Source organism: Lampetra planeri, chromosome 40 (genome assembly GCF_965212315.1).
Source record: "Lampetra planeri chromosome 40, kcLamPlan1.2.h2, whole genome shotgun sequence".
In the NCBI taxonomy this organism is placed as follows: Eukaryota; Metazoa; Chordata; class Hyperoartia; order Petromyzontiformes; family Petromyzontidae; genus Lampetra; species Lampetra planeri.
In genome coordinates this window covers 5224422-5242452 of record NC_136146.1, presented here as the reverse complement: position 1 = coordinate 5242452, position 18031 = coordinate 5224422, and the positions used below count along the sequence as shown (strand labels likewise).

Below are 18031 nucleotides of genomic sequence, written 5' to 3'. Positions count from 1 at the left end.
CTGAGCGGGGCGGGTAGTCAGAGTGGGTAGCCGAGCGGGGCGGTGTGTGACTGAGCGGGGCGGTGTGTGACTGAGCGGGGCGGTGTGTGACTGAGCGGGGCGGTGTGTGACTGAGCGGGGCGGTGTGTGACTGAGCGGGGCGGTGTGTGACTGAGCGGGGCGGTGTGTGACTGAGCGGGGCGGTGTGTGACTGAGCGGGGCGGTGTGTGACTGAGCGGGGCGGTGTGTGACTGAGCGGGGCGGTGTGTGACTGAGCGGGGCGGTGTGTGACTGAGCGGGGCGGTGTGTGACTGAGCGGGGCGGTGTGTGACTGAGCGGGGCGGTGTGTGACTGAGCGGGGCGGTGTGTGACTGAGCGGGGCGCTGTGTGACTGAGCGGGGCGGTGTGTGACTGAGCGGGGCGGGGTGTGACTGAGCGGGGCGGTGTGTGACTGAGCGGGGCGGTGTGTGACTGAGCGGGGCGGGGTGTGACTGAGCGGGGCGGTGTGTGACTGAGCGGGGCGGTGTGTGACTGAGCGGGGCGGGGTGTGACTGAGCGGGGCGGTGTGTGACTGAGCGGGGCGGTGTGTGACTGAGCGGGGCGGGGTGTGACTGAGCGGGGCGGTGTGTGACTGAGCGGGGCGGTGTGTGACTGAGCGGGCGGTGTGTGACTGAGCGGGGCGGTGTGTGACCGAGCGTGGGACGAGAGTCGACGCGGCGCTGCATCCCGAGTGAGGATCGGCACGCGACGCCGCCAGTCTCCCCCCAACGACGTTTAAATTACCGCTCTTCAAATGAGTCTCATTCCATCCCCGTGTGCCGGTGGGGGAGGGGGGGCTGGGGATGGGGGGAGGGGCGCGGGGGGTTACTCTGTGGGCTCGAGCTCTTGCGCACCCCCCCCCCGCCGTTGTCCCTGACGTCCGGGTACCGGCTGCTGTTTCGGATTCACAGCATCCCCTCTCTCCTCCACCCCCCTTCTCTCTACCCCCCCCCTCCCTCTGTGTCTTTGTTAGAAAATCCCGGCTGGACAGCAGCAGCAGCAGCGGCGGCGGCGCTCCACCCCGAACCGGCGCGTGCCCCCACCCTCCACGGCACAGCCGGTTTCCTCCTCCATCTCTGCCGAGTGCGGCTCCCCCCCCTTCCACCGGCGGTCTGCACCACCCCTGGTCCGAGTGCCTCCTCTCTCTCCCACCAGGATCCCACCAGGATCCCACCAGGATCCCCTCTCTCCCACCAGGATCCCACCAGGATCCCACCAGGATCCCCTCTCTCCCACCAGGATCCCACCAGGATCCCCCTCTCTCCCACCATGATCCCCTCTCTCCCACCAGGATCCCACCAGGATCCCCCTCTCTCCCACCATGATCCCCTCTCTCCCACCAGGATCCCACCAGGATCCCCTCTCTCCCCAACCACATTCCTTCCAAAGCTCCCCCACGTCTTCTCTCTCTCCCAGCAGTGGAGTCCCATGGGCCCCCCCCCCCCCCCATTTACAGTTTCCCCTCCCCCCTCTCTGTATCCCACAGCCCGGGACCCTACGGCTCACGGGCCCCAGTGCAGTTGCACCGCCTGTACACTCACTGCTGCCCGTACACTCACTACTGCCCGTACACTCACCGCTGCCTGTACACTCACTGCTGCCTGTACACTCACTACTGCCTGTACACTCACTACTGCCTGTACACTCACCGCTGCCTGTACACTCACTACTGCCTGTACATTCACTGCTGCCTGTACACTCACTACTGCCTGTACACTCACTGCTGCCTGTACACTCACTACTGCCTGTACACTCACTACTGCCTGTACACTCACTACTGCCTGTACACTCACTACTGCCTGTACACTCACTGCTGCCTGTACACTCACCGCTGCCTGTACACTCACCGCTGCCTGTACACTCACTACTGCCTGTACACTCACTACTGCCTGTACACTCACTGCTGCCTGTACACTCACCGCTGCCTGTACACTCACCGCTGCCTGTACACTCACTACTGCCTGTACACTCACTACTGCCTGTACACTCACTGCTGCCTGTACACTCACCACTGCCTGTACACTCACTACTGCCTGTACACTCACTGCTGCCTGTACACTCACTACTGCCTGTACACTCACTACTGCCTGTACACTCACTGCTGCCTGTACACTCACCGCTGCCTGTACACTCACCGCTGCCTGTACACTCACTACTGCCTGTACACTCACTACTGCCTGTACACTCACTGCTGCCTGTACACTCACCGCTGCCTGTACACTCACCGCTGCCTGTACACTCACTACTGCCTGTACACTCACTACTGCCTGTACACTCACCGCTGCCTGTACACTCACTGCTGCCTGTACACTCACCACTGCCTGTACACTCACTACTGCCTGTACACTCACTGCTGCCTGTACACTCACTACTGCCTGTACACTCACTACTGCCTGTACACTCACTGCTGCCTGTACACTCACCGCTGCCTGTACACTCACCGCTGCCTGTACACTCACTACTGCCTGTACACTCACTACTGCCTGTACACTCACTGCTGCCTGTACACTCACCGCTGCCTGTACACTCACCGCTGCCTGTACACTCACTACTGCCTGTACACTCACTACTGCCTGTACACTCACCGCTGCCTGTACACTCACTGCTGCCTGTACACTCACCACTGCCTGTACACTCACTACTGCCTGTACACTCACTGCTGCCTGTACACTCACCGCTGCCTGTACACTCACCGCTGCCTGTACACTCACTACTGCCTGTACACTCACTACTGCCTGTACACTCACTGCTGCCTGTACACTCACCGCTGCCTGTACACTCACCGCTGCCTGTACACTCACTGCTGCCTGTACATTCACTACTGCCTGTACACTCACTACTGCCTGTACACGCACCGCTGCCTGTACACTCACCGCTGCCTGTACACTCACCACTGCTTGTACACTCACCGCTGCCTGTACACTCACCGCTGCCTATACACTCACCACTGCCTGTACACTCACCACTGCTTGTACACTCACCGCTGCCTGTACACTCACCGCTGCCTGTACACTCACCACTGCCTGTACACTCACCGCTGCCTGTACACTCACTACTGTGCTCAAGGCTCCCTCCCATCTGCTCTGCTCCCTTCTTGTCTGTCCTCTGTGTCCCCACGCTCTCCCCAATGCTCGGTCCCCCCCCCCTCCCCGTGGCCCCCCCCACCCACCTCACCGCCACCCCCCCCCCCCCACACCCTGCATGACGCTAATTAAGCGATTCTCCACGAGTGTGAGAGTGTGAGAGTGCGAGTGGAGCTCGTCGCACGCCAGCGAGTGACCCGTGGTCCTGCGTATGCGGCGCGTTAGTGACGCACGCAGCAGCAGCAGCAGCAGCATGGTTATGGGACGCGCGCCACAAATCGTGGCAGCGTCGGTTAATCCGTTAACCTGTTAACCCGTTAACCCAATAACCCGTTAACCCAATAACCCGTTAACCCATTAACCTGTTAACCGCCCTGTTTACTGCGGTGTGGAGTGTGGGTCTATGGTGCGGTGTGGGGGTGTGGTTGTGGGTCTATGGTGTGGTTGTGGGTCTATGGTGGAGTGTGGTGTGGGCCTATGGTGCGTAGTGGGGTGTGGCGTGGGTCGATGGTGCGGTGTGGATCACCAGCGGTGTGTTGTGGGTGCGGTGTGGGCCATTGTGTGAAGGGTAAAGTGACAATTCTGCCAAAGTAGGGGCACAGGAGGAGGCAGCAGATGGATGAAGCAGCTGGGACGGATCCTCCTCTTTCCCACGTTGCCGTGACGATTAACGAGGGACGCAAGAGAAGGGCAGGAGCGGCGTGGTAACCACGGGTGGGGGGGGGGGAGGGCAGCACTACGAGGATGGGGGCAGCACGCGGGGGGCAGCACTATGGGAGTGGGGGCAGCACTAGTGCGCACCCCCGCTATGAAGCTCGACTTCACAGATGTCTGGTTGGGGCAGGTCAGAAAGTTACAACAACAAAAGGCAGTCCGGCTAGAGAGACCCGACACCCGTGCGCTAAACCCACCATCGATCTTTAAACTCGTTTCCTTCATTTACAAGTGATGATCGATTGCGCTAAAAACGACACAAGATTAACTATCCCGGCTCTGACGAGCACACCAGGCTGCTGCTCCCCCCGCCGGAAGTCAGCGCAGCGTTTCACTACCGAGCGGACGGAATCTGCACTTGTGCGCATAAGACCGGTAATTATTTTTTAACGCGTGGGCTTTCGCGAACGATATTATTCAGGATAAAGTGCCGTCTCCGTTGTGATTTGATAAACGAGGGTGCGGGCTCCATTCGGGAATCAACTAAATGTAAGTTTGACGCTGCGGTCAACGGTGGCCTACCAGTCGTCCGAGGAGGTCAACTATGAAAAAAAAACGTTGATCCCCACACACTCGCATGATTTCGATGCTCATATCGTCGACGGACGGAGCGAGGGATAGAATTTTACAAATGAACAGACAGACACTTAATTTCCAGATGTACGGATGAACTGATAAGATTTACGAATTTGGACAGATACAATTAAGGACAGAGCAACGAACGGACGGTGGGGAGGAATGGAAAGATAGACGGATAACAAGCGAACGGACGGACAAACGTATATCTACGTTATTATCATAACTCCCGGGCACTGGAGGAAGGAGTTCTCGTCGCTCGCCACGCAAGAGATGCCGACGGAGGGATACGCACCGTAATGAGCCACGTGCGCCAGCCCATTGGTGATGGGGTCCAGCGCGGGGTTATCCTCATCACGCACCTGCACCAGCAACACCCACACGGGTCAAAGGTCAAACGCGCAGTATGCAATATGGGGTAAAGGAAACCGTATTCAAGTGCACACATGCGCACGCACACACGCGGTCAAAGATTGCCTCGATATCCTGCACAGGCTAAGGGGGCAAATGCTATTTGTGAGCAAGTGCTGTAAGATAGCACCTATAAAGGCCGACGCAGCATACGAGGGGGTGGGGTAGCCAAAACCACGCCCGGCCGCCTTTGTCTCCCCAGTGGCGATGTTTACACATCGCACCAGGTACTCATTTGAGGCTGAGTCTACCTAAGGGAGGCCCAGGACCGATTCAGATATTCGTGACTGGTGTTGACCTTGAGCGGGAAATGAACTCGGATCGTTGGGTTCACATCGCAGCGTGCTAACCGTGACACACACACGTGGCACGCGTGACATACGGAATGCCCGGACGAGAATTCGGTTTGAGATGCAGGAGTTGGCACGGCGCGACCCGGGGCGACAGCTGACAGCGCCGGCCGGCGAGATGCGGCAACAACGTCTCCCGCTTCGCGATGAGGAACAACGCGCGGGTGACACCCGTGACAAGTCCGCTCACTCAGGCTGAGTTATGACACGCGCACGGCACGCACAGACACATTCGCTCGCTGTCCATCTCCCGGACTCCCACGTCCCTCCCACACCGGTGCGCTTCTCTCTCGCCGTGTGTCGAAAAGGGTCCCGTCTCTCCCCTGCCCCCCCTCTCTCTCCCCGACGACATTCCTCTTCCCTCCACCAGCAGTGGCGTGGAATTACACCGGGGGGCCGTCTTTGACAATTTCCCCTCGTCGCAGACCTCCCCGCGTGGCCGAGTCTGGCACTGCCGCCACCGCCATCACCACAGACTCTCGAGGTCATGGACCTCCACGTCCGGATGAGAGACACACACACGCCCAGCCCCGTAGGGTCGCCGACAGACACACACACACGCCCAGCCCCGTAGGGTCGCCGACAGACACACACACACGCCCAGCCCCGTAGGGTCGCCGACAGACACACACACACACGCCCAGCCCCGTAGGGTCGCCGACAGACACACACACGCCCAGCCCCGTAGGGTCGCCGCAACAACGTCGTATCCCCCCCTGTGGCTGAGCACAGGCCCCGAAGGCCAAAAATGGCAAGTGGCCAGCAACAACCGGCACTGTGGATGTTGCAATAGATGAAGGGTGTTGACGCCGTCTCTTGATTGTTGGAGTGAGCGAGGTTGGAGGTCGCTGTTCTGAGAGCGTGGGGGGGAAAGAGACGATGATCGGAGGGGGTTCCCAAACAGACCGGCACGATGGAAAGAGAGGCGTTGAGACCTGTAGTGTGGTGACTGGGTGAGAAAGTGGGTGGGCGAGTGAGTGGTGGAGGGGCGAGTGAATGAGCTAGTGTGTGAGTGGGCGAGTGAGTGAGCGGGTGTGTTGTTGTGGCCTGCAGTGTGGTGGTGCTGCATGACGCAGTGCATGAGATGACCCAGTCCATCTGGGTCACGTTGTACAGATATACAACCCACTATCGACGCGTCGCTCGTTTTGCATAACACCGTTATGTAACGGCTGTTATCGCCATCCGTTTCATTCCAGTAAATATTTGATCTCCTGATTAAATATTTATGAAACGGCAAGCGCAATAATTTTAGTTTTAAACAAGTCGCGATTGGATATTAAATCAGCGCCGCGCACGTTTCCCAAGTTAATTGACAGCAACTCTCGCTAATCACTGTGGGATTGACAGCGCGCGTGCGGGTTCTGAACGTGGTGAAGCGCAACAGCTATGACGGTCAGCCCGCGGAGGGCTAACTTGTGTTGGCAGAGGCACTCCATTCGCAACTGGGATGACGGCAAACGCGAGAACGCAAAACAACACCCGTCACAATGACAAGGCCAAGGGGAACTGGTGTGCGCTGGCGAACGCCATGCCGCGTGGACTGGTATCGCTCCGTCCGTGCAAAATGCTTCCACAGGGATCCTACAGAAGCAGGCCCTGACCCTGACTACGGCCTGGGGCCTGGGGCTCGGGACCCCATTATAGGACGTGGCCTTGGCAATGACACCCGGCGAGGCTCTCCTGGATAAATAATGCCTGTAATAGTTGTTGTTGTTGTGGTGGTTGTGGTTATGATTGCTATTGACCCAGACACCCACTGCGGCGGTCTCCCTCTCGCCATAACTCACAGGTGGCACATAAAGACATAAGCACTGCGCATGCACACACACAAACAAATGAGAGCCGAATCGATAGCCCATTAGCGCCACGCGTGGATGGGAGCAGGAGAGCCAGTGGCCACACAGGCGGACGGGGCGGTACAACCGGGACGTGCGGTGCACCAGGATGGGACCAAGCGACCGGGACGGGCGGCGCAAATGAGACAAACTGCGAGGGGGAGAGTGAATGGCCAATCCAGTTATCCCATTATCTGGGTACCCCTTTACCAAGGTACTCCATTATCCGGTTACCCGATTACCAGGTTACCCCATTACCCAGGTACCCCTTTAGCAATGCACCTCCATTACCCAGTTGCTCAGTCATCGATTTACCTTGTTGCTCTGTTACCCGAGTTCTCATCAACCCGTTACCCCATTCACCAGTAGCCCCACTACCCAGTTATGTGTTACCTTGTTACCAAGTTACCCCACTAGCCGATCACCACATTACCCTGTTACCCTCCTATCCGGTTATCTGTTAATTGGCTAACTAGTTAGCTCACTCGCTGGTTATGTATGTGCAGTGACATAAATGGGGTCACTATGGCGGCTAGCGCCAGCTACCGTCACAGGAGTGGAGCTGTGCGTCTCGGGCCTCTCTCGGGCCCCAGAGTGGGGATGCCATGGAAGGGGACCCTAGTCCTGGTGACAGCGAGAGAGAGGTTGGGTGAGGACGTGACAGTCTGGGTGACCCCGAGAGGCCACGTGACCGGACGAGGTGGCAAGGGGGGCCCAAAGGGGGAGAAAAGGACACGTGAGGTAGGGGCCAGAGCCTTGGGGAAGGATCTGGAAGGGCCGATAAAGGCCGAGTCCCGAGCCCCCATCGGGGCTGTCCTCTGGAATCCACCCTCGGCGCCACATCTCTTCGATCTTTGGTCTTCGCTCGGCATCGTGGGTCAGTCAGAATGTTACTGACGGACCCGGTTATGTAGTTACCCTGTTGTGGTCTAGTTAACCAAGTGTACGTTTATGCAGTTACCCTGTTGGGGTGTTATGATAAACGTATTGCCTCCAAGTCAAGTGTGTGCCTCTGTGAAGAACACTAAATATGTATATATGTTGAATTTCTTTCACACCATACATAGCCAACCATGCTAGTCAGATTTCACCCAGACATCCAATCACCTCACGACCTCATTCCCCCTTTACCCTGTTACCCGCCCCACCTGGAAGAGGATGGCGATTGCGGCCATGCTGTCCCCACTGGCGATGGCCTGCTCCAGGCTCTGGGAGGTGTTGGGCCGGTACAGCAGCACCTGCATCTGTAGGAGACACACGGCAGCGAGTGAAGCTGCGTCACACGTCTGGGAGGCTCAACCTGGACAAGTGGTGAGAAGGCAACCCCTCCCTCCCTCGGTTGGCCCATCCCACTTTCACATAGCCGTGCCCAGTCAAGCGCTGCCCACACAAAGAGTGGCCTCATCACTACAGCGACTCCTGTACTTACGAACGAGTTTGGTTCCAGAGGTCTGTTCACAACTCGATTTGTTCGCAAGTCCAACTTTACTCCTGTCGATTCCAAACATGTTGTACGGCGTGTACACTAAACACGGGAATCGCTTTAAAAGTTGTATCATCGCCTGTAGATGCCACTGATTCTTCATGTTCTGCAGATGTAGATGCCACCACTGCCATCGATTGCGCGGCGGTTGAACTTACGACTCTCGGTCTGAACAGGCAACTGGATATTAGAACAGGTTTGTTCGAATCTCTGAAAGTTCGTACGTCGAATATTCGTAAGTAGAGGAGTCCCTGTATTTGTGATCTAGGCCTCGCCCACTACCCAAGTAGCTCCACCCACTAACCAAGTAGCTCCACCCACTACTCATGTAGCTCCACCCACTACCCAAGTAGCTCCACCCACTACCCAAGTAGCTCCACCCACTACCCAAGTAGCTCCACCCACTACCCAAGTAGCTCCACCCACTGCCCAAGTAGCTCCACCCACTGCCCATGTAGCTCCACCCACTACTCATGTAGCTCCACCCACTACCCAAGTAGCTCCACCCACTACCCAAGTAGCTCCACCCACTACCCATGTAGCTCCACCCACTACCCAAGTAGCTCCACCCACTACCCAAGTAGCTCCACCCACTACCCAAGTAGCTCCACCCACTACCCAAGTAGCTCCACCCACTACTCATGTAGCTCCACCCACTACCCAAGTAGCTCCACCCACTACCCAAGTAGCTCCACCCACTACTCATGTAGCTCCACCCACTACCCAAGTAGCTCCACCCACTACCCAAGTAGCTCCACCCACTACCCAAGTAGCTCCACCCACTACCCAAGTAGCTCCACCCACTACCCAAGTAGCTCCACCCACTACCCAAGTAGCTCCACCAACTACCCAGGTAGCCCGACCCACTGCCCAGGTAGCTCCACCCACTACCCAAGTAGCTCCACCCACTACCCAAGTAGCTCCACCCACTACCCAAGTAGCTCCAACCACTACCCAAGTAGCTCCACCCACTACCCAGGTAGCCCGACCCACTACCCAAGTAGCTCCACCCACTACCCAGGTAGCTCCACCCACTACCCAAGTAGCTCCACCCACTACCCAAGTAGCTCCACCCACTACCCAAGTAGCTCCACCCACTACCCAAGTAGCTCCACCAACTACCCAGGTAGCCCGACCCACTGCTAGCATCATAAGTGGAAAAAGAGGCCAGAGTATGTGAATGAACACGTCAACTGATGAAGCGATGAATCGTCACTCGCAGCACGGGGGGGCCCTGAGGACCCCGCTGGGCACCACCGGCTGCTGCCCGACCTCCCACACCCCCCTCGTGCGGATCCCGTCCAATGAATTCACAATGCGAGGAAACGAAAATCCGCAGCCATGGTTTCATACACAGCCACACCCCGGGTCCCCTCCACATGCCCCTCACCACACACTCTCCTCACTCACCACACCACACACTCTCCTCACTCACCACACACTCTCCTCACTCACCACACCACACACTCTCCTCACTCACCATGCCACACACTCTCCTCACTCACCACACCACACACCACAAATACACCACTCCCCACATGTAAACCACACGTACACCACACATATACCACACACTTTCCTCGCTCACCGCACGACACACCACATACACCAACCACACGCCAACAGATGCCACGTAAACCACCACCCACACTCCCCACAGACCAACTTCACCATCCCCACACACCACACTCAGCACAACCGCAACGCACTACTCACGCCAGCAAGCAACCATTCACTCGGCGGCCACAAGAAGAACGGGGGACATAACCGTGCCTGGGCTGTCACCCCTGGCCCGGCACCGTGGTTACGAGCGGTTAACGAGGGTTTACAAGCGGGAGGAGCGGGAGGCGGCGACGGTGAACAATATGAAATATTAAAGGAGCTGGAGGCAGACGGGCGGGCGGGACTGTAAGCAAGCGGGAGTGCGTGAGAGCACAGAATGTGAGCGCGTGTGTGGGGGGCATATGTGAGTGTGTGTGTGAGCGGGTGTGTGAGTGAGCGGGTGAATGAGAGCGAGCGGGGTGTGAGCGGGGGTGTGAGCGGGTGTGTGGATGGGTGTGTGTGAGAGTGAGCGAGCGAGCAGAGCGTTCGTGAGGAATCGATTTCTCTCTCTCTCAGAGCCGAGCCGGCCGCCCGCTCTGCAGAGCTCATGAAAAATGGAGGTGAGGAAATGAAGGGGGGGGGAGGCACGTTACTGCCGTGACCTCTCCTTGTTACCTGTCCTCGGGCAGCACACCAGCCCTGCTGCTGGTCCACGTCCCACCGCCACTAGACCCACCGCCACTAGACCCACGGCCACTAACCAGAATTCCACCAGCCCCCATTGCTAACCCCACAACCTGTAGCCACTGCTAGCCCCCGCCGCTCGCCCGGCCCCCACCTCGAGCGGGTAGGCCTGTCCATCGAGCCGGTGCTCCGAGCCTTGCGTGTCGTTGCAGCGCCCCCAGTGGAAGGAGAGCTGGGCGGCGCGGAACCGCCCGGGCAGCGCCCCGCTGCTCACAAAGTAATCCCCCGCCAGCGCCACCTCCACTGCCATGGGGGTCGCACGGGGTCACAAAAGAAGGCACACGAGATTTGCAACACCGCTGCACGGCCCGGAACAAAATCATCAGGACCCCGGACCACCATCATAATGATGACAACAACGAGCACCGGGAACAGGTCGCCAGGGGTCACACGGGGGTCACAGACCGTATGCCCCACCGTCCCATGTCGCCGTGTCTCGGTTTGTAGGTGGGGACGAGGCGAGACAGAGAGCATTACCAAGTAGACCGTTAGGGAGCTCTCTCTCTCTCTCGGTACGGGCGGACGTCTGGTCCTCGCCCCGTGCGAACGATGTGTGCACGCGCTCGCGGTCACACGTCATTCGGGCGTGCTCACACAAACTCTCACACACTCACACACAATCTCTCATATAGCCTTTAACAGACTGTAGGGGCAAGTGCGGTTAGTGAACATCAATTACGGCCGGCACGGCACACGAGGGGGTGGGTGGCCAACACCACGCCCAACCGCCTTTGTCTCCCCAGCGGCGTTGTTTACACACCACACCAGATACTTATTTCAGGCTGAGTCAACCTAGGGGAGGCCCACGGCTGGTTCAGATAAGACGTCACCGGTGTTGGCCGTGAGCGGGAATCGAACTTGGGTCGCTGGGTTTGAAGTGCAGCGCGCTAATCTCTCCACTACCGCTCCCCCCACCAACCCAAAACAGACTCTCACTCATTCCTCCCTCTCCCCGTGAGATGCCTCTGAGCCTCACCGCTCTTCCCAGAATTCCTCAGGAGCAGCTGCCGCGGTGTTCTCCTCTTCCATCCCTCCAGTACCATCCCAGAATGCACTGCGCTGGGTGTGGCCGCCACTGTCGAGATGTCTATGGGCGACTGGCGCGATGCGTTGCATTCTGGGTAACTTCCGGCCCAATTAAAAGGCCCAAATTCACCTGTGAAGACACAGAGGGTTTGCAGATGTTAGGGGGAGGGAGGAATTCATGTGGATGTGAGGGAGAGAGAAAGAGAGAGAGGCGGAGAGGATGGGAGAGTGGGAGACACAGCAAGCATGACAAGTTGAACAAGGCGAGGAGCGGGGAGGGGCGGTGGTGGACAGGGGATTAGGGGGCCCTGTTGGCGGCTGGGGGTGACATCTGTGACCAGGACAACAAAACATCCCCGCACCTCCCCCACCCCACGTGTGTATGCGGAACGGCCCATATTGCCCCCTCCGAGATAGAAAACCAAATGGGATAGAGAGGAACATCTCGCGGCACGGGGGAGACGGGCTCACGGCACGCGAATGCGGTGTCCGGAGAGGCCAAACCATTCCGCAATCAGGGCTTTTAATTTGAAGCGGCTGGCCCAGGACAGCGGCTACTTTGAACGAGAGGACGATTCCTTTAAAAAATCAAGACAAGCGTCCACCCAGAACCAAGGGGCGTGCAGCGAGAAGGCGCGGGCCGGGTCAGTGAAGCCGAGCCGACACCACGGAGATTCTGGGTTTGACTCCAGGTCTGGGCAATTACCTGTGATTAAACCTGTGATTAAACCTGTGATTAAACCTGTGATTAAACCTGTGATGAAACCTGTGATGAAACCGGGGGTCTCAAGCGCAGCCAGCTGATGAGTCTCAGCCCGGTTACCACTCACTTCCACCGAGACCGATAGACTTGCATAGAGACCCATACACTCAAATAGAGACCCATAGGCTCACGTTGGAACCTGTCCACCCGTGTTTCTGTAAATAAATGAAACGCAACGTTTCCCAAAAGTCAAGGCAATTTGTATTCATAAAGAGTGTGAACGTGGCAGTAAAGTGCCACTGCTTGCCGTGAGCGTTCTGCACGGCACCAACAGCAAACCCGGAATTTAATCTGGAACCGAAAATCAACAACAAAACCCGTTCAACAAAGTCAACCTCCCAGAACCAAACTCCACGCCCGCCTGGCATGGGGCCAGCGGCACCACCGGCAAACCGCCACGCCAGAGCACATCGACCACACGAGCACACCTGGCTAAACACAACCACTCGCTCCACCACGCTCCCCAGCCACACCTCGCAATACCGGCCCCACCACACTGTCCTGCCCCACCACTCTCTCCCCAGCCCCACCACACTGGCCTGCCCCACCACTCTCTCCCCAGCCCCACCACACTGGCCTGCCCCACCACTCTCTCCCCAGCCCCACCACGCTGTTCTGCCCCACCACACTCTCCCCAGCCCCACCACGCTGTCCTGCCCCACCACACTCTCCCCAGCCCCACCACGCTGTCCTGCCCCACCACTCTCCCCATCCCCACTACACTGTCCTGCCCCACCACTCTCCCCATCCCCACCACACTGTCCTGCCCCACCACTCTCCCCATCCCCACCACACTGTCCTGCCCCACCACTCTCTCCCCAGCCCCACCACACTGTTCTGCCCCACCACTCTCTCCCCAGCCCCACCACACTGTTCTGCCCCACCACTCTCTCCCCAGCCCCACCACGCTGTCCTGCCCCACCACTCTCTCCCCAGCCCCACCACGCTGTTCTGCCCCACCACTCTCTCCCCATCCCCACCACACTGTTCTGCCCCACCACTCTCTCCCCAGCCCCACCACACTGTCCTGCCCCACCACTCTCTCCCCAGCCCCACCACACTGTTCTGCCCCACCACTCTCTCCCCAGCCCCACCACACTGGCCTGCCCCACCACTCTCTCCCCAGCCCCACCACACTGGCCTGCCCCACCACTCTCTCCCCAGCCCCACCACACTGGCCTACCCCACCACTCTCTCCCCAGCCCCACCACACTGGCCTACCCCACCACTCTCTCCCCAGCCCCACCACACTGTTCTGCCCCACCACTCTCTCCCCATCCCCACCACGCTGTCCTGCCCCACCACTCTCTCCCCATCCCCACCACTCTACCCAGCCCCACCGTACTCTCCGAATCCCTCCCCATCACGCTGTCAGGGTCCCGCTCCCCACCCAACACACTCTTCAGCCGGCTCCCCTCCACGCTACTCGGCCTCACCACTCCGGCCGGCCCCAGCACACCGCACGAGACAACCGCGGCGCCGCACGCACACAGCTCGGCGCCAGCAGGTACACACGGCGTGTCGGCGCGGGGCGCGGGCCACGGTCTGATAACGAGGCGCTAATATTGAATCCCCGTCGTGGCAGATTACAGAACCCCGGGGTCAACGCGCGGCTCGGAGGGGAGGAGGCTCCCGCCACGCACGGAGACTCGCGGCCCAGCCCGCGCGGAAGCTCACACGGCCCTCACCGGCTCTGTGAGTACGCAGTGAGTACTCGCCGCTCCGGAGAGCACTCGTGATGGCTACAGTACTCTTTGCATCGAGGCTTGGGGCCTAATTCTCCCGAAATGTATTTGAGCATCTTACGATTATTTTATCATTCTATTCATTCCCCAACCCCCTTCCCCTTATAATTTAATGAGTGTGTTTACAGATTTTCTCTCTGTGAGTGTGTTTGTTTTATCTGAACTTATCTAGTGTCCTTGAATCTCTTGGCATGGAAGACGTTCTCTAAATAAAGATTCGTATCATCATCATGATCATTGTGCCTGCGCTAATGCTCCCGGCTTCGCTGTTCAACTCTTGAACCACCACAGTCAATCGCGTGGCTGGGATCGAGACAGCCTCTCGGAATCGTTGTGGGGTCTGGGGGGGGGTGTTTGAGGCTTTGGGGTCTGGTTGTTGGGGTGGGTGGGGGGAGCGCCCCCCCCCCCCACTCCATCTCCGTCCATCACTGCTTCTAGCTTCGACGGAAAACAGGAACACAAACGAGGAATCCCACCGGATGACGGCCTCGGCCATCGGGCGCCCGTACCACACCGCACCCCCACGCCAGCCCCCCCCCCAACTCCATCACACCACACAACCCCCCCCTCATTTCACCCTACCACACCACCCCCACCACACTCCAGCTCCACTTAGCAGAGGTGGGACAAAGTCATTGTTATGCAAGTCCAAGTCGAGTCGCAAGTCATCAAATTCATGACTCGAGTCTGACTCGAGTCCAAGTCACATGACTCGAGTCCACATCTCATAGGTGGGACAAAGTCATTGTTATGCAAGTCCAAGTCGAGTCGCAAGTCATCAAATTCATGACTCGAGTCTGACTCGAGTCCAAGTCACATGACTCGAGTCCACACCTCTGCCACTTAGCCCCACCACTCTAGCTCCACCACGCTCCCCTTGCCCCACACCGCTCCAGCCACGCCACCCCAGCCCCACTCACGCCAGCCCCTGCGGTGAAATCTCTGTTAATCGGCTACCGCCAGGGAGTTGCTGGCTCAAAGGACGCGACTTGCGTGTTCACCGTCGTCGTCGTTTCAAGTTCAGAGTCAAAACAAACGAGCCGACTGCGAGCAGTTGCGTGAGCGTGCACAATACACATCAAATCTCGACAGTCACCGTAACGAGCCGTGATCAACAGACTGTCGGACAAAGGCCACCTCCATCCCCAAACCGCCTCCATCTCTCACGGTGGTTCCATCGGTTGAGACGATCCGTCCGGTTTGGCCAATCCCGTCGCTCCGTGTCCCTGGCGATCTCGTCAAGTTGAGATCGCTAATTAATAATTATTAACGATCGGCCTCAAAGGCCAGATGTCATCGGGCAGTCGGCTCGGCGCGCGAGTCAACGTTGGTTTAACGCGAGGGTCGCGAAACCGGGGCCAAACGGCGAGTCGTCCCAAATGAATTCTCGCCGAACTTTCCATCGACCATCACCACCACGCTCGCCACCCACACCGCGTCCGGTGGATGACGCCAAGGGTCAACAGCAGCAGCAGTAATGGGAGGCAGCAGTTTCAGCAGGAGCATCATCATCAGTAGCATCAGCGGAATCAGCAAGAGCATCAGCAGTGGAAAGAGCAGTATCATCAGTGGAAGCAACAATAGCAGCGCAATTAGCATCATCATCAGAAGCATCACCGTCATCAAGCAGCAGCATTAGCAACAGCATCTCTAGGAGCAGCAGCAGGAGCATAGACATCGTCATCATCGTCAGCAGCATCTGCATTGGCATAAGCAGCATTAGAAGCATCAGCAGGATCTTCGCCGCCACCACCACCATCAGCAGCAGCGGCATCAGCATCATCATCAGCAGGCCGGCCGTGCGTGGGTGCGGTACCACCACACGCCGGCGTGGAGGAGTACCGCACGCAGCGATAACCCCGACAATTTGGAGGCCGCTGTCAGTGGCGCTCTGCCGCCCCGATAACAAACCCCCAGCGCGGAATTAATCTCAAACCCATTCCTTTTTCTCCTCGCCTTGTCCACTCCATTAGGGCCCGCACGCACGTACGTGCCCGTTCCGTACGCACGTACATCTGTATGTACGTGCGTCTGTCCGTACGTGCGTGCGCCCGTGCGTTTATCTGTGCGGGTGTAGTGGGGAGTGGTGGTGTAGCGGTTAGCGCACTGCGATACAAACCGGGCGAACAGAGTTCAATTCCCACTCAACACCAGTGACGATTATCTGAACCAGTCCAAGGCCTCCGCTAGGTATCAAATAAGTACCTGGTGCAGTGGCCTTCATAGGAACTACTCGCTAAAAGCACTTGCCCCAACAGTCTGTTAAAGGCCACATGTTGGAACTTTGTCTATGGTTTGTGTGTCGAGTGATGGTTGATATTGTATTGAGTGATGGTTGGTATTGTATATGGTATGTGTTCACGAGTGTAAATTTTCACGTGTGTTTTATGTGGTCTTGTGTGTCTGAGTCTGTGCTTACGTGCCCTTTGTGTGAGTGTTTCAGTCTATATATTTACATCAGTGTGTGTGCTTGTTGTATGTGTTGAGTGAAGGCTTGCAGTCTTGTGCATTTGTGTGCACGCTTTGTGTGCATGCTGGCCTTGGGGCTCTCCTAGGTTGACTCAACCTTAAATGGGTGCCTACTGCAGTGTGTAACCATTAGCACTGGGGAGACAAAGGCGGCCGGGGCGCGGTTCCAGGTACGGTTCCGGCCACACGAACCCCCTCGTAGGCGCGCTGAGCTGGCCTTCACCGCCGCTCGCGAACAGCACTTGCTCCCGGAGTGTGCAGGTTACAGGGGGGGATTTAGTGTGTGTGCGTGCGTTGCACCGAGGGCTGAGTGACAGCGTGCGTCGCCTCCGATTGCTGCGTGGGAGCGCGCGGGGGGGGGGGGCCTCCCTGATGCACGGTCGCGCGGCGCTGATTTACGCCGCACGAGCTGCCTCCCGCGGGAGGCGGCGGAGTGATGGCATCACCGCCTCCATGGGCAGCTGTTTATTTATTTATTTTACTTGCCCCACCTCCCCCCACCACACCCCCACCCCCCGGCCCAAGCCCCCCACCGTTATCCCGATCGCTCAATCAGCGCCGCGTCGTCACTAGACGAAGGCGGCGGCGACACGCCCTCCCGCGTTCGAGAACGGCTCGCAGAAGCGGACATGGCAGAGCTACCTCCGAGATCCCCGGGAGCGACCGTCCCTCCAGTGTGGACAAAAAGACGATTCCGAGAACGCGAGTTTGGCCTCGTGCGGTGGGAGGAGGAAACCGGAGAACCCGGAGAAGACCCAGCGTCCCGCTGCTGTAGCACGAGGGGGAGACACTCAGCACCACCACCTCCTGGCCCACACCTCGCAGAGAGAGGTGAGCAGACCTACAGCACCTGGAAAGCTCTGACGAGTCAAGCGTGCAAGCACTGACCAGGCCCAATTCCGCTTAGCTTCCGCGATCTGACGCCATTGGGGAGGGGGCGCAAGCCACGTGGAGCGATGACGGCCGATATCTGCCCCGTGATCGCGACCCGCTCCTCCTCCCACAGGAAGCCAAACGCTAATTTTCCACATCGTCCAAACATCCCAAAGCAGGGCCCGGCCATGACAGTCTTGAGACTTTCCCGGCAGAGCGATTGGCATCGTCACCATCACTGCCATCACTGCCATCAGCGATGGTCTAACCGCCGCTCGGCAGCCTCCTTGCGTCGCTCGTTACGGCGACCGTGTCGCCAGCGAGTGTGACATCAAGTTTCAGGTTGGTTTTGTTCCACCCGGTGAGACCTCAAGAGACCAAGACATGAGTCTCATT

At 58.4% G+C, this 18031-nt stretch overlaps 1 protein-coding gene across 3 annotated transcripts in view; it reads right to left on the bottom strand.

The window, feature by feature from the left end:
- The window catches only part of LOC144731775 (receptor-type tyrosine-protein phosphatase gamma-like), an 80667-nt gene that overhangs the window by 28182 nt on the left and 34454 nt on the right, over positions 1-18031 (bottom strand). For all 3 annotated transcript variants that reach the window (XM_078612997.1, XM_078612999.1, XM_078613000.1), the window contains 4 exons: positions 11736-11915; positions 10854-11002; positions 8139-8234; positions 4687-4753 (listed from right to left, as the gene is read on the bottom strand). In XM_078612997.1, coding sequence (XP_078469123.1) covers positions 4687-4753; positions 8139-8234; positions 10854-11002; positions 11736-11915 — 492 coding nt within the window. The remainder of the gene's footprint in view (positions 1-4686; positions 4754-8138; positions 8235-10853; positions 11003-11735; positions 11916-18031) is intronic.